The 24,168-nt window shown below is 45.1% G+C and overlaps 1 protein-coding gene and 1 long non-coding RNA gene across 3 annotated transcripts in view; one reads left to right on the top strand and one right to left on the bottom strand.

Moving 5' to 3' along the window:
• Positions 1–290: 290 nt before the first annotated feature.
• LOC139267133 (Krueppel-like factor 11) overlaps positions 291–24,168 on the bottom strand; it is a 29,522-nt gene continuing 5,644 nt past the window's right edge. The window contains exons 1-4 of one of the 2 annotated variants that reach the window (XM_070884979.1): positions 4,459–4,644; positions 3,052–3,309; positions 1,849–2,794; positions 291–999 (exon numbers count right to left, since the gene is read on the bottom strand). In XM_070884979.1, the coding sequence (XP_070741080.1) occupies positions 695–999; positions 1,849–2,794; positions 3,052–3,309; positions 4,459–4,509 (1,560 nt within the window). In that variant the 5' untranslated portion in view covers positions 4,510–4,644 and the 3' untranslated portion in view covers positions 291–694. Of the gene's footprint in view, positions 1,000–1,848; positions 2,795–3,051; positions 3,310–4,458; positions 4,645–24,168 lie in introns of those variants that run through there. The other variant, XM_070884980.1, reaches the window with a different exon arrangement.
• LOC139267137 (uncharacterized) overlaps positions 5,474–24,168 on the top strand; it is a 96,995-nt gene continuing 78,300 nt past the window's right edge. Inside the window, exon 1 of the long non-coding RNA XR_011593833.1 lies at positions 5,474–5,542. This is a non-coding gene — a long non-coding RNA (uncharacterized lncRNA). The remainder of the gene's footprint in view (positions 5,543–24,168) is intronic.

The raw sequence follows: 24,168 nt of genomic DNA, 5'->3' as shown, positions 1-24,168 counted from the left end.
AGGATGTATAATTTCATGAGAGAAAAGTGTGAATGCTGGGCATCTACAATAAGGTGCCTAATTCCATACTGTCTTGAGCGCCATTAAATATATAATGCATTTACAAAACTCTGCACTTTTTAAAAAAGTGCATAATTTAATCATTTCGATTCTTCACCGGTTAATTGTTGATTTCATTAGGTTAGAGACTAACAGGAGATTGCTCAAAACTTTTGCTTAAAAAGCCACTTCTAGCAACAAAACAATTCAATGTTCTTCCTGTATTGGGAAAACAATAAAAAATTCCAATGTTTTTCATCTGTTATACATGAAAATTGTTTTATTAAATAGAGGAAGTATACAATGTGCATAGCAAATACTATTTACAATACACTTACAAATGTTTACAATATGATTATTTTCCATGCTGAACATTGGTGGAATTCTCCCCCTGTGCATTACAAATGAAAGGAAAATTCCACCCTTATGCTTGTCAGATTTTCATGTTCAACCAGTTTACAAATGTATCTTGTTACTACTCACATACATAGGAAAGAAAAATGAACTCATACTTGAGAATCCAGTAAAACATGCAGCATTCAGAATTGCTTTAAAAGTCCATCAGACAACAGCTGCTTGTTCAGTTCCTGCTGACCATTTACTCAGATTTAATTTTCTGAAGATAGAGTGCAAAATTTGTCCTCCAAGTTCTTACTTAGGCGGAAGTTAGCGGAGGAATCAATACGCTTGTTATAGGGATGGCAGAATTCCTGACAGAAGGGGCTGAGGTGGCAATTTTATTCAGTTTGTTAACCTCAGCCTGCCAGTTCGGTACTTTCTTTGTAGTCATATGACGCCGAGCATGTTTTGTGAGGTGGTCACTGCGCATGAACCGTCGATCACAAACTGGGCACATGAACTTTTTCTCTCCAGTGTGAGTCCTGCGGTGTCGGGAAAGCTCGTCTGAGCGTGCAAACTTTTTGTCACACCCTTCCCAGTTACAGTTAAACGGTTTCTCGCCTGTAAAGATAAAACCTGTCATTAGTGCACAATTCCAGCACTTCACCCAAGTTTCTTAAAACTAATTCTACCATACCATCTATTAAAAGTAAACCATAGTTTAGATTAAGAAGCTTAATTTTGTTTTGCTGAAATGTATTTAAAATTGGTTCATCTCCCGTGGCAATGTTCCGAGGTTCCAAAAGAAATATAACAGGAGAAGGTGACTGTGTATTGCTGGTAAGTGGCAGAGTTCCTCTAGACCCAGTTAGGCCTCTGGAAATAAACAATAACAGAGGAATGTGGAATATTAAAAAGAGGCAAGTGTAAGGGTAACTTTAATCATTTTAGAGGGAAATTATAAAATGTTTATTGGCTTGTTATCTTATACGTGTTATTTAACTTGGTCAGAAATAAAAATATTGACTGAAACCAATGAACAATTAAATGCAGATATGTTTAATATTGTCTTTCAGGTAGTTGCCTTTTGCTTTTCTGTGGTCTTTATCAGAAAATGAATATGGTTCTGTAGTTTATTTGAACCAATGAGTAAAGCATTTCACTTTTTTTTCTTCTACAAACAGATTTAGATGCTATTTTATACATTTAATATGTGATGCGCAATATGTTAGACCTTTAATTATACAGATAGATGTACATGAATATTATCACTTAAAATTGATTTAATTTGCTTCTAAAATCAGTTAATGCAATGGAAGCAAGAACTGGATATGAAAAGAAATTGTAATAAAATATGCAATCTTTGAGGCTAAAACGTATCATTTTCATTTCAAAATTGAGATAACTTAACATTGAAATGGAGGATTTTATGACATTGGAATACATTATTATGGTCAAATTAAAGAATACCTGTGTGAGTTCGGAGATGTGCTTTTAAGTGTGAACTCTTGAAGTAGGTCTTTCTGCACCCAGTAAAGTTGCAGATATAATTACGCCTTCTAGAGAAATCCATCTGTGGTACACAGTTTTGGCCTGATGAGACAAAGACTGGAGCGGGAGCAAGTGGCAATAACTTTGTGTTGCCAACTGTCATTACCGTCTGTTGACCGGGAGATGCTGGTGTGAGAGTTGGCTGCGGTAGCACAAACATCACAGTCCCTTGTGGCATGGATGTTCCCACCAGAAGAGGATGAGAAACTGGAGCTGTCTGGGTAAGTGCAGGCTTTACACAGTTAGTCTGCGTTTGGATGAATGCTGAAATGACACCTCCCCTTCCTCCTCCATTCATTGGAAACATCTGACAGATAACTGGAGTGTTTGCCACAGGTACCGGTGGTAAGTGTGCTGGTAAAGACCGGACTAGGTTCCGATGTTCAGTTTCAACTTTGTTTGGTGCGCAAGGCAGTGCCAAGGAGGGCACTCGTTGGTCCTTGGTAACTGGGCTGGTGAAATTCTGCTGCAAACAGCATTTACTTTCAAAATCTGTGGAGGTACATGTGTCCTTAATGTGCTTACATTGGTTCGATACTTTTAGTTTCACTTCTGTCCTACTTGAGTCTAGTCTTTCAATCACTGGTGATGAAGGAATACGGTTGCACGGAGAATTATCAGCAGTGTGGCGGATGACACTAGTGGCCACTGACCTGCAGTGATGAGCAACACTTTGTTCAGCTGAAGGAGGCTTCTTGCATGAAAACTCCTGAATGTTCACTAAAGCAGGCTTTGCAGTCATAGTGCTGACTGAGTAGACTCCAGTGTTTGCGGTGACTGTTTTTGGCTTTGTGTAAGTAAGTTGTGTCACTGGGACAGCATTACTTGATTCAACAACATCAGGACTGTGTGGTGGTGTCATGCACTGTAAAGACAAAGGAAACTTTAAGCTTAGTTTGAAGTCAGAACAAGGTCAATGATGTGCCTTCTTTATCTACTGTGCTCACAAATATGTTTTTATCCTTTTATTACCTTTGATCCTAAATATATTACAGTAACACCTACAATTACACTTACATACCAGATTTATAAGCTCATATTGAAATAATTGCCAAGATTAACATGTTTGTTTTTGACTCCATGATTACAAATAGGCATCATTTAGAATAATTGTATACTTACAAGTAAAGAAAATGAGTGGTAATCCCTCTGCAACAGTGGGGGAACAGATTCACAGTGCACAGAATCTGTGTCTGAAGCAGGTGTAAGTGGTCGAATTTTTAAGAGATCCGCTTTTTGTGTCCTTTGACCCCAGGAACTCATACAAACAAGAGCCTCCACAGCTTCAATATCATTCTGTTCCAATGTACTGCCAGAGGACCTTTCACTGTCATGACGTTTCCTTTCTAGTATCGACTCATAAATGCCCATGATTTCAACCTGGAGGCAAAAAAGCATCTCAATTTTAAATTAAAAATCAATTGCATACAAGACCTTGAACTGACAGTCTATTTTGATGCTCTTTAAATTTAGGGAATAAAGTATCACCATTTCTCCATCTGTTGCCATCATAGAAACATAGAAAATAGGTGCAGGAGTTGTGCGATTACAATAATAACACGCTTTTATATAGGGCCTTTAAGTAAAAAACATCCCAAACATAGAAGTGTTGTCATAAAATTGGCAGAAAAAGTTTATAATTTTAAAGATAAATTGCATTTATAATTTTAAATTGCAATGCAGAAAAATTAGGTACACAGCTTTAGAACAGAGTACAATTGAAGTTTTGATTTTTTTCATACCTAATCTAAAACACCCCATTACATTTGGTTACATTAGTTGATTAAATATCTATTAGCCGAGAATTTGAAATAAAGTACCACTCCAGACCAAATGTAATTGCTATGGTAATGCTAATGTACGGGGTCTGGCAACATCCACGGGGCATTGGGTGCAGGCTAGATTCAATGACCCTGATCGCCTCCCACTCCAAATATAGAATCATGCTCACGTCATCGATTAAGCAGCCATGTGAAGTCTGCATGTCTACAGAGCTTCTACCAGGAAGTCCCCTCCTACAACATCTCTTTGTCCAAGAAAACAAACTCAAAGAATGATCTAGCTTAATATGACATTCAATTCTGTTCATATTCCTTCCAGACCATTACCCCACTCTTGTCTGAATGGAAGTGTTTTATCTGTTAAAATGCTACGTGCTGCTATAATTATTTGAATTTGCACGAATACGTTGTAATATTCAAATCCGCAAAAGGTCTTATTTTCGACCATGAAATGCGTATCATTTGCACCACGCTTAAGGACTGATTTGCAACTAAGGGATTTGTCGTTACCACTGGCGGATACACTACTGGCTACGCTACACAATGTATACCTATTACCCCCAAACAGCGGACCATTGCCATTGTTGCATCCAAAGCCTTTCCATATTTTTCCGACCAGTTCAACATCTTTCTTAAAACGCAGTCTCAGCATTACTGTAAGCATTAGCGACAGACACAAAATTCTTATAAGCACCAACCAGCACTGTCTATTTAAATGTTATCCATTGCTGCATATTAATATACTCACGTTACGTGAATCTTCCATTTCTGCAACTTGAGGTGGAGAATTACACCGCATTTTAATTTTTTTGTATGAAAAATCCCCAATCGCAACAATATAACACTGGAGAAGCAAGGCAAGGAGGGAGAAACCTCACAACTGGTAGCAACACAAATAACAAATTCACTCCAGGGTGGACATAACGACCCAGTTGCAACACGCACAGAACAACAAAAAATACATTACAGCTGGCGGCGCTGAAGCTCCCACCAATGGGAGACAAAGGTGTAGCAAGCGCCGGCCAATGGGGGCGCAGCGAGCGCGTGATCAGGAGCTGATGGCTGGCGTGGCCCCGCTCCGTCACCGGCGTGATTGGCGGGGAGGCTGCGGCTGGCCCCGCCCCCGCCCGCCCTGCGTTCACCCAGGTCCGCCCACACGCCGAGTCACTGGTGTCACTGTGAACTGACTGAACTCGGCGCTGCAAACTGGGGGAAAGGTTAGGTGGCGTCGGGCGCTGTTAAACCAGTGATGCTGCTGCTTCCCAGCGTCCGCGGCGGCGTAAACATCAAGAGATTAGCTAATAGACCATCTGGAAATGGGTTTTTCCTTTTAAAGGCTGAAGTCAGCAAGTTTTGTTTTGCATGGCTTTAAAAAAAAAGCCACTTCTTCACACTTGCTTAAAGGAGTTGACCTGTACATATTTTAAAGGAAATAAAAAATAAACACTTGGATTTATATAGCGCCTTTCACGACCACCGCACGTTTCAAATATGTATTTTTAGTCCCAATACAAAGGAGGCAGTCTTAACTTTTGATAAATTCTCGTCGGATGCATTATTTTCTTTTGGAAAACTGCACGTATTGCTTCCAAAAGGGAGTGTACGCCAATTGCTGCTCTGCAAATGTTCCAGGATTACTTTTCATGAGCTTTGTGCTCACCGCTGCCAAGCGGCTTCTCCGTCTAGTACACACCATGACCTCTCTCTCACACCCTAGATGGGAACAGAAACCCATCTCCACCCTTTCATCACCTGGCGCAGTATCTAAGAAAGAGAAAATGCAATTGCTGCAAATTTGAACGAAGAGCAAAAAAATGACGGAAACATAGCAGGTTTGTCAACATTGGGGCTGATAGATACAGAAACCGCTTTCTAACAAAATGTAATGCTAAAACTAAGCTCCAAATGGAGACAAATTAAGTGGAAGATGGTTTGGGAGAAACTGACAGAAAAATGGGAGAGGCAGTTAAGGCCTGAAGTTAAAGGGCTACAGAGTGCCAAGAAGAAAGATGAAATACTGTTCCTTAAGTTTGCTGAGTAGTGTAGGAGGTCAAAGATGGACATATCAGGAGTGGGAAAGAAAGGGAAAGTTGAAAGGGTAAGACACAAGGAGGCCAGGGTTGCATTTACAGACTGAACAGAGAAGTTCAGCAAAGTGCTCACCCAATCTGCATCTGCTCTTGTGGAAGAAGCTTCGCTGTGAGCACTGAATATAGTATACTGGAGTGGAGGAAGTCTGTTTAAGTTGCTGAGAGTTTAGCTCCCTGGACTTGGAAACAGTGCAGAAAGAAGTTCAATTACCTGATCTGGGATGCTAAGCTAAGAGTCCCATTCACGGTCTTGCCATTATCAGCATAGCCCTGCCTACCTCTTTGACCAAACTTTTGGTCATCTGCCCTAATATCTCATTATGTGGATCGGTGTCAAATTTTGTTTTATAACCCTCCTAGGAAGTGCCTTGGGATGTTATACAACTGCACTTATGAACTCCCAACTGTCCAGCCTTTGGCCCTCCATTCACCTTGACATTTCTGCAGCTACTGATCTGCTCAATCACACCCTCACCACCACCTTTGATGCCCTAGTCCCTGTTAAAACAATTATTCCCTCTCACCCTGTCCATTCCCCCTGGTACAGCCCTGATCTTCACTCCCTCAAGTTCAAAGGATGCAGATTTGAACGGATGTGGCGGATAACTGGTTTAGCCATTCACCGCCAGATCAAAGCATTATCGGGTCCTGCTCTCGTCTGCCAAAATCGCTCACTATTCCAGAATCGTTCTGTAATGTAAAGATAAGCCCCGGCCTCTGTTCTCCACCGCTAACCATCTTTTTAAACCCCTCTCCCCAGTCTCCACCCTCACCTCCAACAATAAATGTGAGGAACTCCTGGACTTCTTTATCTCTAAGATTGAGACCATCCGTTTGGCTGCCGCTGCCTCTTCCCTTCCTTCCCCTAGTCCACCAGGCCAAACTTCCTCTAAGGAAGCCGCCTGCCCTAGCCCTGACCTCACATCTTTCTCCAGTTTCTCTCCGATCTCCTCTCATGACCTTTCCAAGCTCATCCTGCCCATGAGACTCACTTCCTGCTCCCTTGACCCTATTCCCACCAAACTGTCACCCTCTCCCTTAAATCTGTCATCATCATCGCTCTCAAAAAAACAATCCTCGTTCCCTCCGTCCTTGCAAACTACCGCCCCATCTCTGACCTCCCTTTCCGCCCCAAAGTCTTTGAACGTGTTGTCGCCTCCCAAATCCGTGCCCATCCTTCCTGCAATTCCATGTTTTAATTCCTCCAATCCAGTTTCTGCACTTGCCACAGTACCGAAACGGCTCTCATCAAAGTCACAAATTACAACCTTTATGACTGTGACAAAGGCAAACTATCCCTCCTTGTCCTTCTTAACTTGTCTGCAGCCTTTGACACGGTTGACCACTCCATCCTTCTCCAACCCCTCTCTACCCCCGTCCAGCCGGGTGGCACTGCACTTGCCTCATTCCATTCCTATCTAATCAAAGCCAGAGAATCACCTGCAATGGCTTCTCTTCTCGCCCCCGCATTGATACCTCTGGTGTCCCCTAAGGATCTATACTTGGCCCCCTCCTATTTCTCATCTACATGTTGCTCTTTGGCAACACCATCCGTAAACACAGCATCAGTTTCCACATGTACGCTGATGACACCCAGCTCTACCTCACTATCACTTCTCTCGACCCCTCCACGGTCTCTAAATTGTCAGACTGCTTGTCTGACATCCAGTTCTGGATGAGCAGAAATTTTCTCCAATTGAATATTGGGAAGACCGAAGCCATTATTTTCGGTCCCCACCACAAACTCCGTTCCCTAGACCCTGAAATGAGCTTTCGACCACATATCCACAGCATAACTAAGACTGGCTATTTCCACCTCCGTCCTTGCCTCACATCATCTGCTACTAAAGCCCTCATCCATGCTTTTGTTACCTCTAGCCTTGACTATTCCAACGCACTCCTGGCTGGCCTCCCACATTCTACTCTATGTAAACTAGAGGTGATCCAAAACTCGGCTGCCCATGTCCTAACTCACATCAAGTCCCACTCATCCATCACCCCTGTGCTCACTGACCTACATTGGCTTCCAGTTAAGCAATGCCTCGATTTCAAAATTCTCATCCATATTTTCAAATACCTCCATAGCCTCGCCTCTCTCTATCTCTGTAATCTCCTCCAGCTCCACAAGCCCCCCAAGATGTCTGCATTCCTCTAATTCTGCACTCATGAGCATCCCTGATTATAATCACTCAACCATCGGTGGCCGTGCCTTCTGTTGCCTCGGCCCCAAGATCTGGAACTCCCTGACTAAACCACTCCGCCTTTCTTTCCTCCTTCAAGATGTTCACAAAATATACCTCTTTGACCAAGCTTTAGGTCACCTGTGCTAATTTCTACTTATGCAGCTCCGTGTCAATTTTTTTGATCTCATAATACTCCTGTGAAGCACCTTGGAACATTTCACTATGTTAAAGTCGCTATATAAATACAAAATGTTGTTGTTTTACTATGTTAAAGGCACTATATAAATACAAGTTGTTGTTGTAATACAGGTGCAGCATCCAAAATCCTGAGTTCCAGAATCCGGAATATTCTGGAATCCGGACTCTGGACCGATCGGTGATAGGGTGGTTGGGAATCCAGATCCGCTGACCCTGTCGACCTTGGGGCCCCGCCCCGGCCAAACCTCAGTCCTCGCCACCGCCGTTGCCCTTACCTTGCTGCCACTCGCTTCGCCCTGCTTGCCGCCGCTGCCCTTACTTCGGGGCCTCCTCACCAGCCTGTCCTAACACCTCCTCTGCGACGAGACCTGCTGGCCCGAACACTTCCTTGGCGGTGGGGCCCCGCCCAAACAGCTCCTCCTCGATGGGGCCCCGCCCAAACAGCTCCTCCATAGTAGGGCCCGCCCGAACACCTCCTTGGTGGCGGGGCTCCGCCCGAACAGCTCCTTGGTGGCGGGGCCCCACCCTGAACAGCCCCTCCTTGGTGGGGCCCCACCCGAACACCTCCTTGGTAGCGGGGCTCTGCCCAAACAGTTCCTCCTCGACAGGGCCCCGTCCAAACAGCTCCTGGCGGGGACCCCCCTACCTGACGTTCTGAAATCCGTAAATACCCGGACCTGCACTCGGGTGTTTAGGGATTCATGACGTCAGAAAGACGATCCAAAGTCTGGAAAAGCGCGAAATCTGGAACGGCCTCGGTCACGAGGGTTTTGGATTCTAGATGCTGCACCTGTAGCACCAATGAAAATCTTGAACTCCCCACTTTACTTTCTTCTCATCGAATCACCGCAACACTCTTCTGCTGCCACTTCCAAACTCTGTCATAGCGCTCACAATTAATGTCCCCCCTTGTACACACCTGATGCTTCTTCCTAACACCAGACAAAGTATTCTACTCTCACCCACAGATGTTCAGAACTGTTCAGCATGCCACTCACTAAAACACTCCCTTTCCTCTTGAGGAACAAACTAGTGCACAATGCCAGGGTAGAGGACCTGCACACGAGATGGGACTGTTGTTTCACAAGCCCTCGTCTGCCGAAGAGGCTGCTGTGGATAACCTGGTGTTAGAGACATGGACCATGTACAGAAGACACCTCAAGTCGCTGGAGAAATATCACCAATGATGCCTCCGCAAATCCTGCAAATCCCCTGGAGGACAGACGCACCAACATTAGTGTCCTCGACCAGGCCAACATCCCCAGCATTGAAGCACTGACCACATTTGATCGGCTCTGCTGGGCAGGCCACATCGTTCGCATGCCAGACACGAGACTCCCAAACCAAGCGCTCTACTCTGAACTCCTTCAGAGCAAACGAGCCAAAGGTGGGCAGAGGAAATGTTACAAGGACACCCTCAGAGCCTTCCTGATAAAGTGCAACATCCCCACTGACACCTGGGAGTCCCTGGCTAAAGACAGCCCTAAGTGGAGGAAGCGCATCCGGGAGGGCGCTGAGCACCTCGAGTCTCATCGCCGAGAGCACACAGAAATCAAGCACAAGCACTGGAAAGAGCGTGCGGCAAACCAGTCCCACCCACCCTTTCCCACAACGACTATCTGTCCTACCTGTGACAGGGACTGTGGCTCTTGTATTGGACAGTTTAGCCACCTAAGGACTTATTTTTAGAGTGGAAGCAAGTCTTCCTCGATTCCAAGGGACTGCCTGTGTTGTTAGAGGAAGTATTTATTAATAATTGGATGACCTATCTATTCCTCGAAATTAATAAGGCTCTTGAAACATTAATGTTACGTGCTTATAAATTTATTAATATTATACTATTTACAATCCCACCAGATGATTGGGAATCAAACACGTTACAGTTCTGAGCTCAGTCTCCGAATCCCCATTACAATACACTACTTTATATACCTTAATTGCTTAAAAGTTTCTTATCAAAATGTTCTTATATGGCATGCTCGGCATGACTTGATCACATCTAACTATACATTTCTGAGCTACAGTAGAATGATCAGTTTTTGATTTACAATGATCCTATTGACATGGATCAAAATGACTCAACCTTGAGTCAACCTGTTTTCAGGTTTCTTAACTTGACTAAAGTAACTAAGTTCCCCTTATCTTTTCTTTTGAAGTCACCAGACCATTCTCCAATTAAGTTTTAATGAAGTTAGTAACAGGGAGAATGAATGCCAGGTGGGATTTAGCAGAGATTGGAATCTCTGTTTCTTGATTTTACTGGAGCCGGCATTCTGCATTTTTCATGCACGTCTCCTTACACTGGGTAGAGGGAGAGCCAGAGCTGTTGTAGAGGCCGAGGCAGGAAGAAACGTGCCACCAGGTGGTTGGCTGTACAACCATCAATTCTTTTATTATTTAACTATCCCCCTCACTTAATCTACATCACAGCTTGCTGCTTTATTGAGCAACCACTGTTTTGCAACAATATACCACTGCCTCTAGCTGCTGACCAATTTCTCTATTCCCTCTTTCCAAGTCCTGATGAAGTCCCAGGTCTATTGGCAGTAGAAAAGGAGGAAGAATCTGCAACTGAAGATGCACCATCATTCACTCATGCATTTGCTCAGAAATTGGTACCCGCAACCTTTAGATAGTGACTTAGAGGGGTCCGCACTGGGGGATGCAGTGCGTACACATTGCAATACATTGGAGGTGTTTATTTTCAACTTGTGTGTGGCAGTCACATATGGCGTTGAGTCACTGCAGTCTATCATGGAACATATGGTGACCTCTCACCACAGATTGCAGTTGGGCTGTTATCCAGGAGTCTCTGGCAGCAGTGATGGCATCTCTCAGGAATGCTCATAATGAGGCCATGAAGACTCTGGGCTCCACCATTTCCTCCAACTTATTAAACTTGAAACAAAATAGACATTCTTGCTATTGAGGGAGTGCAGTGAAGGTTCACCAGACTGATTCCCGGGATGGCGGGACTGACATATCAAGAAAGACTGGATCAACTGGGCTTGTATTCACTGGAGTTCAGAAGAATGAGAGGGGATCTCACAGAAACGTTTAAAATTCTGACGGTTAGATGCAGGAAGAATGTTCCCAATGTTGGGGAAGTCCAGAACCAGGGGTCACAGTCTAAGGATAAGGGGTAAGCCATTTAGGACCGAGATGAGGAGAAACTTCTTCACCCAGAGAGTGGTGAACTTGTGGAATTCTCTACCACAGAAAGTTGTTGAGGCCAATTCACTAAATATATTCAAAAAGGAGTTAGATGTAGTCCTTACTACTAGGGGGATCAAGGGGTTTGGCGAGAAAGCAGGAATGGGGTACTGAAGTTGCATGTTCAGCCATGAACTCATTGAATGGCGGTGCAGGCTAGAAGGGCCGAATGGCCTACTCCTGCACCTATTTTCTATGTTTCTAAAGCATGGATAGGACCTGCCAAGATGTCAAAGCACACTTACAGTCTTCTCTCCCACAGATCAGTGAGAGTGCGGAGGCAACTCCCCATGTGAGTGGCAGTGGCACGATGGGTGAGGTGCATGTTGCCTTCTCTCAGGATGACAGCATGTCTGCTCCCCCATCAATGCCTGTGCTAGCCCTGGTGCCATGAAGCCAGCTAGACCAGACTGTTGCAACAGCAGCTGAGGTGCCACAGTCTGCAGCCAAGCTGTCTGAGGTCGGCGGCCAATAGCCATCTCAAGTTCCTTCATTGGAAGCCCAGCAGCTTTCTATATACCACGTTGAAACACTTGGGGAACAGCCCATAGGAGGCACTTAAGACAGACACTAGGGGTTTGCACAAGAGTAGTTAATAGCAAGTGTAAGAATCACTTTAAATGTTTTTATTGGAAGAGCTCTTGAAGGCTGGCAGGATAGATGGGCCTCGCTCTTCATTATCCTCAGTATCTTCCTCTCTCGCATGCACCTCCACCTTCATGTTTACCTCTGCAGTTGGCTTGATGGATTGGTCCCTCTGGATGGCAAGGTTGTGTAGCATACAGCAGGCATTGACAATCCTGGAGATGCTCTGGTGGCTATACTGCAGGATATCTAGGAAGTGCTGCTTCAGGAGGCCTATGGTCTGTTCTATCAGAGCTCGAATGGAGGCACAGTACTGATTGTACCTCATCCTTGAATCTGTGCTCAGGTTCCTGAGAGATGCCATTAGTGATGTCTGGAGAGTATAGTCTTTGTCCCCATGCAGTCAGCCTCTGACCCAATGCTTGGGGTCAAAGAAAGGAGGGAATGAGGACTGACACAGGATGAAGGCATCATAGTGGGGACCAGGAAACCTGGCACAGACCGACATGATATGCTGCATGTTCTTGAACACCAACTGACTTTAGTCAGAAGTTAGCCAGAAGTCCCTGGCCAAAAGTCTTCTGCGAACTCACCAAATTACTTTCACAAATAATTACTGCTGGTTCCAGAAGCCAATACTCCCAAAAAGCTCAAAAGGAGCACACTAGCAGTCCAAATAAACTAACCAGAGATTTACCAGTGAGCAGCTGATAATCCCTTTAAATATTATCAGAAATGGTGCCATCCAGGCTGTTCATGCCCAGGATTTCTGTGATTGATGTAGAATTGGTGAATATGACACCAAAGTTGTTGATAAAGGCAGAACCACAATCAGAATGCGGATATAGACAGGTGTGCTGGACACCGAAAAGAAACCCCCTTAAAAGTGGCAACTGGCAAATTCTGTGTATAAAATGGGCAGATGACTTTCAGTGCCTTGGTGCTCATTGTTTTGGAGGTAAAACTGGCATTCCCAAGTTGAAAATTCCCCTGTTATTTCACTGTTGGTGTTGATAGGAATCATCATCATCATCATAGGCAGTCCCTCGGAATTGAAGAAGACTTGCTTCCACTCCTAAAGTGAGTTCTTTGGTGGCTGAATAGTCCAATGCGAGAGCCACAGACCCTGTCACAGGTGGGACAGATAGTCGTCGGGGTAAGGGGGTTGGAGGTGGGACTGATTTGACGCACGCTCCTTCCGCTGCCTGCGCCTGACCTCTTCACGCTGGTAGCGTTGAGATTCGAAGAGCTCAACACCCACCCGGATGCACTTTCTCCACCTAGGGCGGCCTTTGGCCAGGCTCTCCCAGGTGTCAATGATGATGTCGCACTTCACCAGGGAGCCTTTGAGGGTACCCTTGTAACGTTTCCGCTGTCCACCTTTGGCTCATTTGCCATGAAGGAGCTCTGTGTAGAGCAATTGCTTAGGGAGTCTCGCGTCTGGTATGCGGACTAAGTGGCCTGCTCAGCGAAGCTGATTGAGTACGGTTAGTGCTTCAATGCTGGGGATGTTAACCTGGGCGAGGACACTGATGTTGGTGTGTCTGTCCTCCCAGGGGATTTGCAGAATCTTGCAGAGACATCATTGGTGATATATCTCCAGCGACTTGATGTGTCTTCTGTACATCGTCCATGCCTCCGATCCATACAGGAGGGCAGGTATTACTACAGCCCTGTAGACCATGAGCTTGGTGGTAGGTTTGAGGGTCTGGTCTTCAAACATTCTTTTCCTCAGGCGGCCGAAGGCTGCACTGGCACACTGGAGGTGATGTTGAATCTCCGCATCAATGTCTGCCTTTGTTGACAAGAGGCTACCGAGGTATGGGAAGTGGTCCACGTTGTAGAGGCCCGCGCCATAGATCTTGATGACTGAGGGACAGTGCTGTGCGGGGAGGACAAGCTGGTGGAGGACCTTTGTCTTACTGATGTTAAGCGTAAGGCCCATGCTTTCATATGCCTCGGTGAATATATCGACTATATCCTGGAGTACAGCCTCAGAGTGTGCGCAGACACAGACGTCGTCCACATGCTGCAGTTTAACAACAGAGGTTGGGGTGATCTTGGACCTGGCCTGGAGGCAGCGTAGGTTAAACAGTTTCCCACGAGTTCTGTAGATTAGTTCCACTCCAGCAGGGAGCTTGTTGACAGTGAGGTGGAGCATTGCAGTGAGGAAGATTGAGAAGAGGGTTGGAGTGATGACGCAGCCCTGTTTGACCCCGGTCCGGATGTGGAATGGGCCTGTAATGGATCTGCCGGCAAGGATCATGGCCTGCATGTCGTCGTGGAGCAGGTGAAGGATGTTGACAAACTTTTGGGGGCATCCAAAACGGAGGAGGACGCGTCATAAGCCCTCACGGTTGACAGTGTCAAAGGCCTTTGTAAGATCGAAAAAGGCCATGCTCCTTGCATTTTTCCTGCAGTTGTCGTGCTGCAAAGATCATGTCCGTTGTTCCCCGTAGGGGACGAAATCCACATTGTGACTCCGGGAGGAGCTCCTCGGCCACAGGGAGAAGGCGGTTAAGGAGAACTCTAGCGACAACCTTCCCAGTGGCTGATTACAGGGTGTTTCCCCCGTAGTTGCCACAGGTGGATTTGTTCCCCTTTTTAAAAATGGACACGATCACTGCATCTCTCAGATCCCCCGGCACGCTCTCCTCCCTCCAAATGAGAGAGATGAGGCCATGTAGGAATATAAGTCATAAAGCTAACATTCAGTTCTGAATGTCAGTTCTGCAAACTGCTTCCAGGCAATTTGGCATGCAGTATGCCCGATATAAATCACACCAATGTGAAATGGGTGTCCAGTTTGCTAGGCAGCAGTAAGTACAGTGGAGATCATAGAAAGGATATGGTAATATTAAGGTAAGCTTAGCTCAGCCATTTCTGTATTGGTTTTTGTTGTTCTTTTTACTGCTGACACTGAAGGGCAAATGAGAACTTTGCGGCAGTGATTGTGTATTGTTTACTATTTGGCCGAGCTCCATTACTGGCAACAATGGGTTGTCCGAACGGAATCCCCTCTGTTACAAATTTGGGTCTTCAGGGGTTCAATGGTGTCAGCATTTTGTTTTCATGGAAGTTGACTCACACTGTCCTATATCTACTTGTACAATAGCACAACCCAAGGACGGGATGAGGGTTGGAGGGTGTCGTTGTAACAATAGCACACCCTTGTGACCAAAACTGGATATTCATGTCATCTGTACGACCCTCACATGCCTCTCTAATCTTTCAAATGGTGGCCCGGATAAGATAAGTCCAGATATGAATTATTTAGCTGTATATAGAATCTTAGAATGATATAGCACAGAAGGAAGCCATTCGGCCAATCGTGCCTGTGCCAGCTCCTTGGTAGAGCTAATCCAATTAATCCCCTGCTCTTGCTCCATAGCCCTGTAAATTTTTTCTCTTCATGTATTTATCCAATTTGCTTTTGAAAGTTACTATTGAACCTGCTTCCACCATCCTTTCTGGCAGTGCATTCCAGGTCACAACTTGCTGTGTAAAAATATTTTCCTCGTGTCACCTCTGTTTATTTTGCCAATTACCTTAAATCTGTGTCCTCTGGTTATCCACCCTCTACACAGAAAATGTTTCTCCTTATTTACTCTATCAAAACCAATCATGATTTTGAATCCCTTTATCAAATCTACTCTAAGGAGAATAAACCCAGTTTCTCCAGTCTCTCCAAGTAACTGAAGTCTTTCATCCCTTCAGTCTGAAAATCAATTATTCACCACTACTCTCTGCTTTCTGTCCCTTAGCCAATTTGGTATTCAAGCTGCTACCACCCCTTTTATCCCATGGGCTTTAATTTTGCTAACAAATCTATTACGTGGTACTTTGTCAAGTACCTTTTGAAAGTTCATATAAGAACATAAGAAATTGGAGAAGGAGTAGGTCATATGTACCCTCAAGCCTGTTCTGCCATTCAATAAGATCATGACCGATCTGATCTTGGCCTCAACTCCACTTTCCTACCTGTTCCCCAAAACTCTTGACTCCCCCTATAGTTCAAGAATCTGTCTCTCTCAGCCTTGAATATATTCAATGACTCAGCTTCTGCAGCTTTCTGGGGTAGAGAATTCCAAATATTCACGACCCTCTGAGAGAAGAAATTCCTCTTCATCTCCTTCTTAAATGGGCGACTCCTTATTCTGAGACTCGGAACCTTGTTCTAGATTCCCCCATGAGGGGAAATATTCTCTCAGCATCTGATCTGACAAGCCCCCCTCAGAATCTTATATTTCAATAACATCACATCTCATTCTTCTAAACTCCAATGAGTACAGGCCAAATCTGCTCAACGTTTCCTCATAAGACAATCCCTTCATCCCAGGAATCAACCTAGTGAACCTTCTCTTAATTGCCTCCAATGCAAGTATATCAATGCAATTAAGGCTAACATTTCATTTGCCTTCCTAATTATTTGCTGTACCTGCTTGCTAACTTTTTGTGTTTCATGTACGAGGACATCCAGATCCCTCTGTACCACAGAATTCTGTAGTCTCTCCATTTAAATAATATTTTGTTTTTCTATTCTTCCTATCAAAGTGGATGATGGTGATGATGATCCCTCCTTAAATAAGGAGACCAAAACTGTATGCACCAATCACCCTGTACAGTTGCAGCAAGACGTCCCTATTTTTATACTCCATCCCCCTTGCAATAAAGGCCAACATTCCATTTGCCTTCCTAATTACTTGCTGTACCTGCACACTAACCTCTTGTGTTTCATGTACAAGGACCCCCAAATCCCTCTGGACCACAGAATTCTGTAGTCTCTCTCCATTTAAATAATATTGTTTTTCTATTCTTCCTATCAAAGTGGATAACTTCACATTTCCCCACATTGTACTCCATCTGCCATTTTTTCCCCACTCACTTAATCTGTCTATATCCCTTTGTAGACTCTTTGTGTCCTCACAACTTGCTTTCCCACCTATCTTTGTATCATCAGCAAATTTGGCTACAATATACTCGGTCCCTTCATCCAAGTCATTATCGTAAATAGTTGAGGCCCCAGCACTGATCCCTGTGGCACCCCACTAGTTACAGTTTGCCAACCTGAAAATGACCCATTTATCACGACTCTCTATTTTCTGTTAGTTAGCTAATCCTCTATCCATGCTAATATATTACCCCCAACCCCGTGAACTTTTATCTTTTGTAGTAACTGTTATGTCTTTAATACACTTATGAATGACTCCACGAGGTCTAGTATTGTACTTGAGCTGTTGTGACCTTAGTCCCATTTATTGCAACTCCAGAGTGAGGCACAAGCATGGTGGGCAGTCTTTTATACTGGGCCCTGCACACCTATGCAGGTGACCCTCAGGTCTCTCACCGCAGTGAACTCTGGTGGCACACCTTATGTGACTATACAGTTAGTATACATGGTCTACATACTGACATCACTTCCCCCCCCCCCCTGCAAGTTCTTAATGCAAATTGACTCGTACATTGACGGTGACCTGGGCTTTGCTCTTCCTGGTTGACCATTGGAAGGTCGTTTCTAGCTTGGGTGTGAGATTTGTTGCCAGTGGAGGTCCCCGTGGTTTCTGGTTGTGAGTCCATGACTATTCCATTCTCTCTCCCACACAGATCATGCTAATGGCCCGTTACATGCAAGTTGCATTCAAGTTCATCACATGGGTTTTACATTTACATCTCGGCACATTTGATGGGTGGATTACAGTTGCGTTTCTTCTTTGTGGTATATTTACATGATCAGTACAGGTATCTTAGTACAGGTACACAAGGACAGTCTAGTTCCAGCACGGCCGGATGAGATCCGGGTCGTCTGGTGGTGGCGCAGCGCACCATGCTAGTGGGTCTGTGGGCGAGGTGAGCTCATTTTGCTCGAGTTGCCTGAGCTCAAGGCTCTTGTCGTTACTCCTAGTGTCGGGTAGGCCCAAAGGGAGCTGATGTGTCTGTGACCTCCCTATCCTTTTCATTTGCACAGTGTCGCTGCTGCTCCCTGGGAAGCGGTCTGAGCGAGTGAGCGTTTCGTCTAAGCGACGGTGAAGCTGCCTCGTCTTGTCTAGCAGTTTGCAGGGGACTACTGACTCGTTTTCCTTGAGAACACCATTGTGAGCACTCTCTAGTTTGGGATCCTGGTTGGTCCAGGTCCAATTTGGAGGAGCCGTTGCGGGTCACCCTTCGCTCTTGGGCATTGCCGTGGTGGCGAGTGGGTTTGTGGGCTGTGCCTTTTCCACCCGGGTAGGTGGGCGATGGTAACCAACTGCAAGCATAGGTGCAGTTTACTGTTTCTGGTCCGTGGCGGATCATGCCATCAGGTGTCTGCAATGTTAAACCGGTCTGAGGCAGGGTATCGCTACCGGTGTCTCTGCTCTCCGGGGATCGTTTACTCTGCAACTTGTCTACTTCTGTCAGCTGTGGGGACACTTCATGATATATCGTTCTGGTCCCGGCAATGCAGGCTACAGCATTGGGTAGCCCGCTGGACCTATATATGACAGTTAGGTGTTCGCCCGCTACACATTGGCTGATTGCTACACATTGACATCACTCGACAACATTTTGCTCGTTACAGCTGGACTTTTACATTGGTTACCAATTTCAAGCAGTTCATTCAAAAATGGCGGGTTGCTGGTCTCCTTTAAAATGGCCTACTACTTTTACCCCAATCGTCTTCCTTGCGTGGAACCATGTGTCATTGCGCCATTAGCGCTGCACCTCGGTTTGGACGCCATCTTTTCCCTGTCCATGATGTCGACAGCCGCGATCTTCTTTCCCAGGGATTCTGCCACTGAAGCTGGGAAGGTGCCCTCGGATCCAATCTTCCTCCCCAGGAGTCCTGCCACTGAAACCGGGAAGGTGCGTTCGGGTCGACTCGGCCGGATCATTGCCACGCAGTCTTGATGAGCGGTCTGTGCCTCGGGGGCTGCATCGATCTGCTCTCCAGTGTCTGGTCCAACCAAATGTAGGGGCTTGCTCTGCCTCTGAGCACAGGTGACATCGATCGCTGGAGGGATGAAGTCTTCTCAGTTCCAATGAATCTTCCTCATCCATCTTCTTCCCATGATTCTTAATGATACTTCAAGGGTTGACGGTGGATAGGCAATGGCAAACATTTAAAGATCACATGGAACTTCAGCAATTGTACATCCCTGTCTGGAGTAAAAATAAAACTGGGAAGGTGGCTGAACTGTGGCTAACAAGGGAAATTAAGGATAGTGTTAAATCCAAGGAAGAGGCATATAAATTGGCCAGAAAAAGCAACAAACCTGAAGACCGGGAGAAATTTAGAATTCAGCAGAGGAGGACAAAGGGTTTAATTAAGAGGGGAAAAATAGAGTATGAGAGTAAGCTTGCCGGGAACATAAAAACTGACTGCAAAAGCTTCTATAGATATGTGAAGAGAAAAAGATTAGTGAAGACAAACATAGGTTCCTTGCAGTCGGATTCAAGTGAATTTATAATGGGGAACAAAGAAATGGCAGACCAATTGAACAAATACTTTGGTTCTGACTTCACGAAGGAAAACACAAATAACCTTCCAAAAGTACTAGGGGACCGGGCGTCTACTGAGAAGGAGGAACTGAAGGATATCCTTATTAGGCGGGAAATTGTGTTAGGGAAATTGATGGGATTGAAGGCCGATAAATCCCCGGGGCTGGTAGTCTGCATCCCAGTGTACTTAAGGAAGTGGCCCTAGAAATAGTGGATGCATTGGTGATCATTTTCCAACAGTCTATCGACTCAGGATCAGTTCCTATGAACTGGAGGGTAGCTAATGTAACACCACTTTTTAAAAAGGGAGGGAAGAGAAAGCGGGTAATTATAGACCGGTTAGCCTGACATCAGTAGTGGGGAAAATGTTGGAATCAATTATTAAGGATGAAATAGCAGCGCATTTGGAAAGCAGTGACAGGATCGGTCCAAGTCAGCATGGATTTATGAAGGGGAAATCATGCTTGACAAATCTTATGGAATTTTTTAAGGATGTAACCAGTAGAGTGGACAAGGGAGAGCCAGTGGATGTGTATTTTGACTTTCAAAAGGCTTTTGACAAGGTCCCACATAAGAGACTGGTGTGCAAAATTAAAGCACATGGTATTGGGGGTAATATACTGACGTGGATAGAGAACTGGTTGGCAGACAGGAAGCAGAGAGTCAGGATAAATGGCAGGCAGTGACTAGTGGAGTGCCACAGGGCTCAGTGCTGGGACCCCAGCTCTTTACACTATACATCAATGATTTGGATGAAGGAATTGAGTGTAATATCTCCAAGTTTGCAGATGACACTAAACTGGGCGGCGATGTGAGCTGTGAGGGGGACACTAAGAGGCTGCAGGGTGACTTAGACAGATTAGGTGAGTGGGCAAATGCATGGCAGATGCAGTATAATGTGGATAAATGTGAGGTTATCCACTTTGGGGGCAAAAACACGAAAATAGAATATTATCTGAATGGTGGCACATTAGGAAAAGGGGAGGTGCAACGAGACCTGGGTGTCATGGTTCATCAGTCATTGAAAGTTGGCATACAGGTTCAGCAGGCGGTAAAGAAGGCAATTGGTATGTTGGCCTTCATTGCTAGGGGATTTGAGTATAGGAGCAGGGAGGTCTTACTGCAGTTGTACAGGGCCTTGGTGAGGCCTCACCTGGAATATTGTGTTCAGTTTTGGACTCCTAATCTGAGGAAGGACATTCTTGCTATTGAGGGAGTGCAGCGAAGGTTCACCAGACTGATTCCCAGGATGGCCGGACTGACATATGAGGAGAGACTGGATCAATTGGGCCTTTATACATTGGAGTTTAGAAGGATGAAAGGGGATCACACAGAAACATACAAGATTCTGATGGGACGAGACAGGTTAGATGCAGATAGATTGTTCACAGTCTTAGGGTAATGGGTAGGTCATTTAGGACTGCGATGAGGAGAAACTTCTTCACACAGAGAGTTGTTAACCTGTGGAATTCCCTGCCGCAGAGAGTTGTTGGTGCCAGTTCATTGGATATATCAAGAGGGAGTTAGATATGGCCCTTATGGCTAAAGGGGTCAAGGGGTATGGAGAGAAACCAGGAAAGGGGTACTGAGGGAATGATCAGCCATGATCTTATCGAATGGTGGTGCAGAACTCGAAGGGCCGAATGGCCTACTCCTGCACCTATTTTCTATGTTTCTATGTAGTGTTGGTCAATCACCTGAAACAATCCACAATGGTAAATTGTGCATCGCGCCATCATAGGATACACTTACATCTGCACTACCAAAAACTGATATCAGTTCCTTGATGTAGGTGCGCAGCTTTGCCTGAACCTGGACCAGCTGGGTCATTCAGCTTGATCGTTCCATAGCCTCTCAAAGGCTTCCTGGCTCATTACTGACTGACTCGCCCCCATGTCCACTTCCATGAAGACTGGAATGCTATTTATCTTGACTTCAGTTATCACTGGAGGACAATCTGTGGTGCAGGTATATACTCCATACACTTTGTCCTGGGACTGAGCTGCCTCTCAAGCCATCTCCTCGTAATTCGCACTGGATTCACAGCCATCTGCTGACTTCTCTTCCACGTGGTGAGTCACAGCTCTTTTGCACATTCGCTGGAGGTGGCCCTTTGTGCTGCAGCCTTTGCACACATAGTCTCTGAACCGATACTGATGAGCCCTGTGATTGCTTCCGCAACGCCAGCATGGTACTACTCGACTTACGTTTGCACCACTCGGCGAACTCTGAGTTAAAGGACTCTGGGGGGGGGGGGGGGGCCTGTACACTCTGCCCTGGGCAGATTCACGTTCAACCGTTCTGCCTGTGAAAGGTGCCATTCTATTTACAGTACTTGCCGGGTTTGAGTCCTGAGAGTGAGTCATCATCTGCTTGGAGCTGCAGCTTGAGGTCATGAACGCCTGGCTGATGCTAATGGCCTTCTGCAGAGTAACGGTGGTTTCGGCAGACAGTAGCCTGTGAAGAAGGGCCTCATGACAGATGCCAATTACGAAGATGTCCCGCAATGCATCGACAAGGGATGCGCCGAGTTCACATGGTCCTGCCAGCCTCCTGAGGTCGGCAGTGTACTTCGCGATTTCCTGGCCCTCGGGGCGGCGGTGTGTATAAAATCGATGCCTGGCCATGAGGATGCTTTCCTTCCGTTTGAGTTGGTCCCGAATTAGCACTTTCAGCTCCTCGTATGACTTGGTCGCTGTTTTCTCTGGTGCAAGCAAGTCCCTGACAAGGCCGTAGACCGCGGGCCCCCAACTGGTCAACAGGATAGCTCTGCGCTTATCTGCCACAGTGGCCGGATCATCGCCTACCAAGTCGTTTGCTACAAAATATTGGTCGAGCCACTCCGTAAAGGCTTTCCAATCTTCACCCTCTGAGAACTTTTCTAATGCACCAACGTTAGTCATTTTTGTGTGAAAGTTCATAATCTCGTCGCCAGTTGTTCTGTCTTTAATAGTCTTATGAATGACTCCACTTGAGTTGTTGTGACCTTAGTCCCATTTAGTGTAACTCCAGAGTGAGGCATAAGCATGGTGGGCAGCCTTTTATACTGGGCCCTGCACACCTATGCAGGTGACCCTCAGGTCTCCCACCGCAGTGCCCTCTGGTGACACACCTTATGTGACTATACAGTTAGTATACATGGTCTACATACATGACAGTAACCTTTTATGTGGCACCTAATCGAATGCCTTTTGGAAATCCAAATACACTATATCTACTGGTTCCCCTTTATCCACCCTGCTTGTTACATCCTCAAAGAACTCTAATAAATTCTAACTCAAATGTGATTTCCCTTTCATAAAACCATGCTTGATTGTATTATGATTTTCTAAATGTCCTGCTACTACTTCCTTAATAATGGATTCCAGCATTTTCCCAATGGCAGATGTAGGCTAACTGGCCTATAGTTTCCGGCTTTCTGTCTCCCTGCTTTCTTGAGTAGGGGCATTACATATGTGGTTTTCCAATCTGCTGCCACCTTTCCAAAATCTAGGGAATTTTGGAAGATTACAACCAAATGCATCCACTATCTCTGCAGTCACTTCTTTTAAGACCCTAGGATGCAGGCCATCAGGTCCAGGGAACTTGTCAGCCTTTAATCCCATTTGTTTGCCTAGTACTTTTTCTCTAATGATATTGTTTTAATTTCCTCCCTCCCTTTTACCGCCTGATTTTCTACTATTATTATTGGGATGCGTTTACTGTCTTCTACCATGAAGACAGATACAAAATATTTCTTCAGTCTCTGCCAGTCTTCTTGCTTGTTTACTCTCATAATCTATTTTCTCTCTCTTTATTATTTTTTTAGTCATAATGTTTTGGTTTCTAAAATTTTCCCAATCTTCTAGCCTGCCACTAGTCTTCACAACATTGTATGCCTTTTCTTTCAATTTGACACCATCCTTAACTTCCTTAGTTAGCCATGGATAAGTTCATCCTTCTCGTACCGTCCTTCTTTCTCAATGGAATATATTTTGTTGAGAATTATGAATTATCTCCTTAAATGTCTGCCACTGCTTATCTGCCATCTTACCTTTTAATCTATCTTCCCAGTCCAACTCTGTCTTCGTACCTTTGTAATTACCTTTATTTAGGCTTAAGACACTAGGTTCAGATCCAAGTTTCTCACTCTGAAACTGAATGTGAAATTCTATCATGTTATGTTTACTCTTCCATAGAGGATCCTTTACTATGAGATTATTAATTAATCTTGTCTCATTACACATTACCAGATTTAAAATAGCCTGTTCCCTGGTTGGTTCCACAATGTATTGTTCTAAGAAACTGTTCCAAATACACTCTATGAACTCGTCCTTAAGGCTACCTGTGCCAATTGATATGTCCAATCTATATGAAGATTAAAGTCATCCATGATTATTACAGTACCTCTATTACAAGCCCTTATTATTTATTGATTTATACTCTGTCCTACAGTGTAGCTACTGTTAGGGGAGCCTGTCGACTACTCCCACCAGTGACTTCTTTCCCTTGCTATTTTAGACCATATTATAGGAAGGACGTTTGCATTGGAGAGGGTGCAGAGTGTTATGTATTTAACCCTTGGTAACCTGTATCACACCACCACCAGAGGGCCTACCTGTTGGAGTCCCAAGGGATCCCAGCATCCCTTGGGAGCACTGTATATAAGCAGACCACCCACAAGGTACCTACACTCTGGAGTCTTATTAAAGGATCTAAGATCACACTTACTCA

This window comes from Pristiophorus japonicus, chromosome 7 (assembly GCF_044704955.1).
Source record: "Pristiophorus japonicus isolate sPriJap1 chromosome 7, sPriJap1.hap1, whole genome shotgun sequence".
NCBI lineage: Eukaryota > Metazoa > Chordata > Chondrichthyes > Pristiophoridae > Pristiophorus > Pristiophorus japonicus.
The sequence above is the reverse complement of the archived record's forward strand: the minus strand, read 5'-3'. Positions and strand labels throughout refer to the sequence as shown.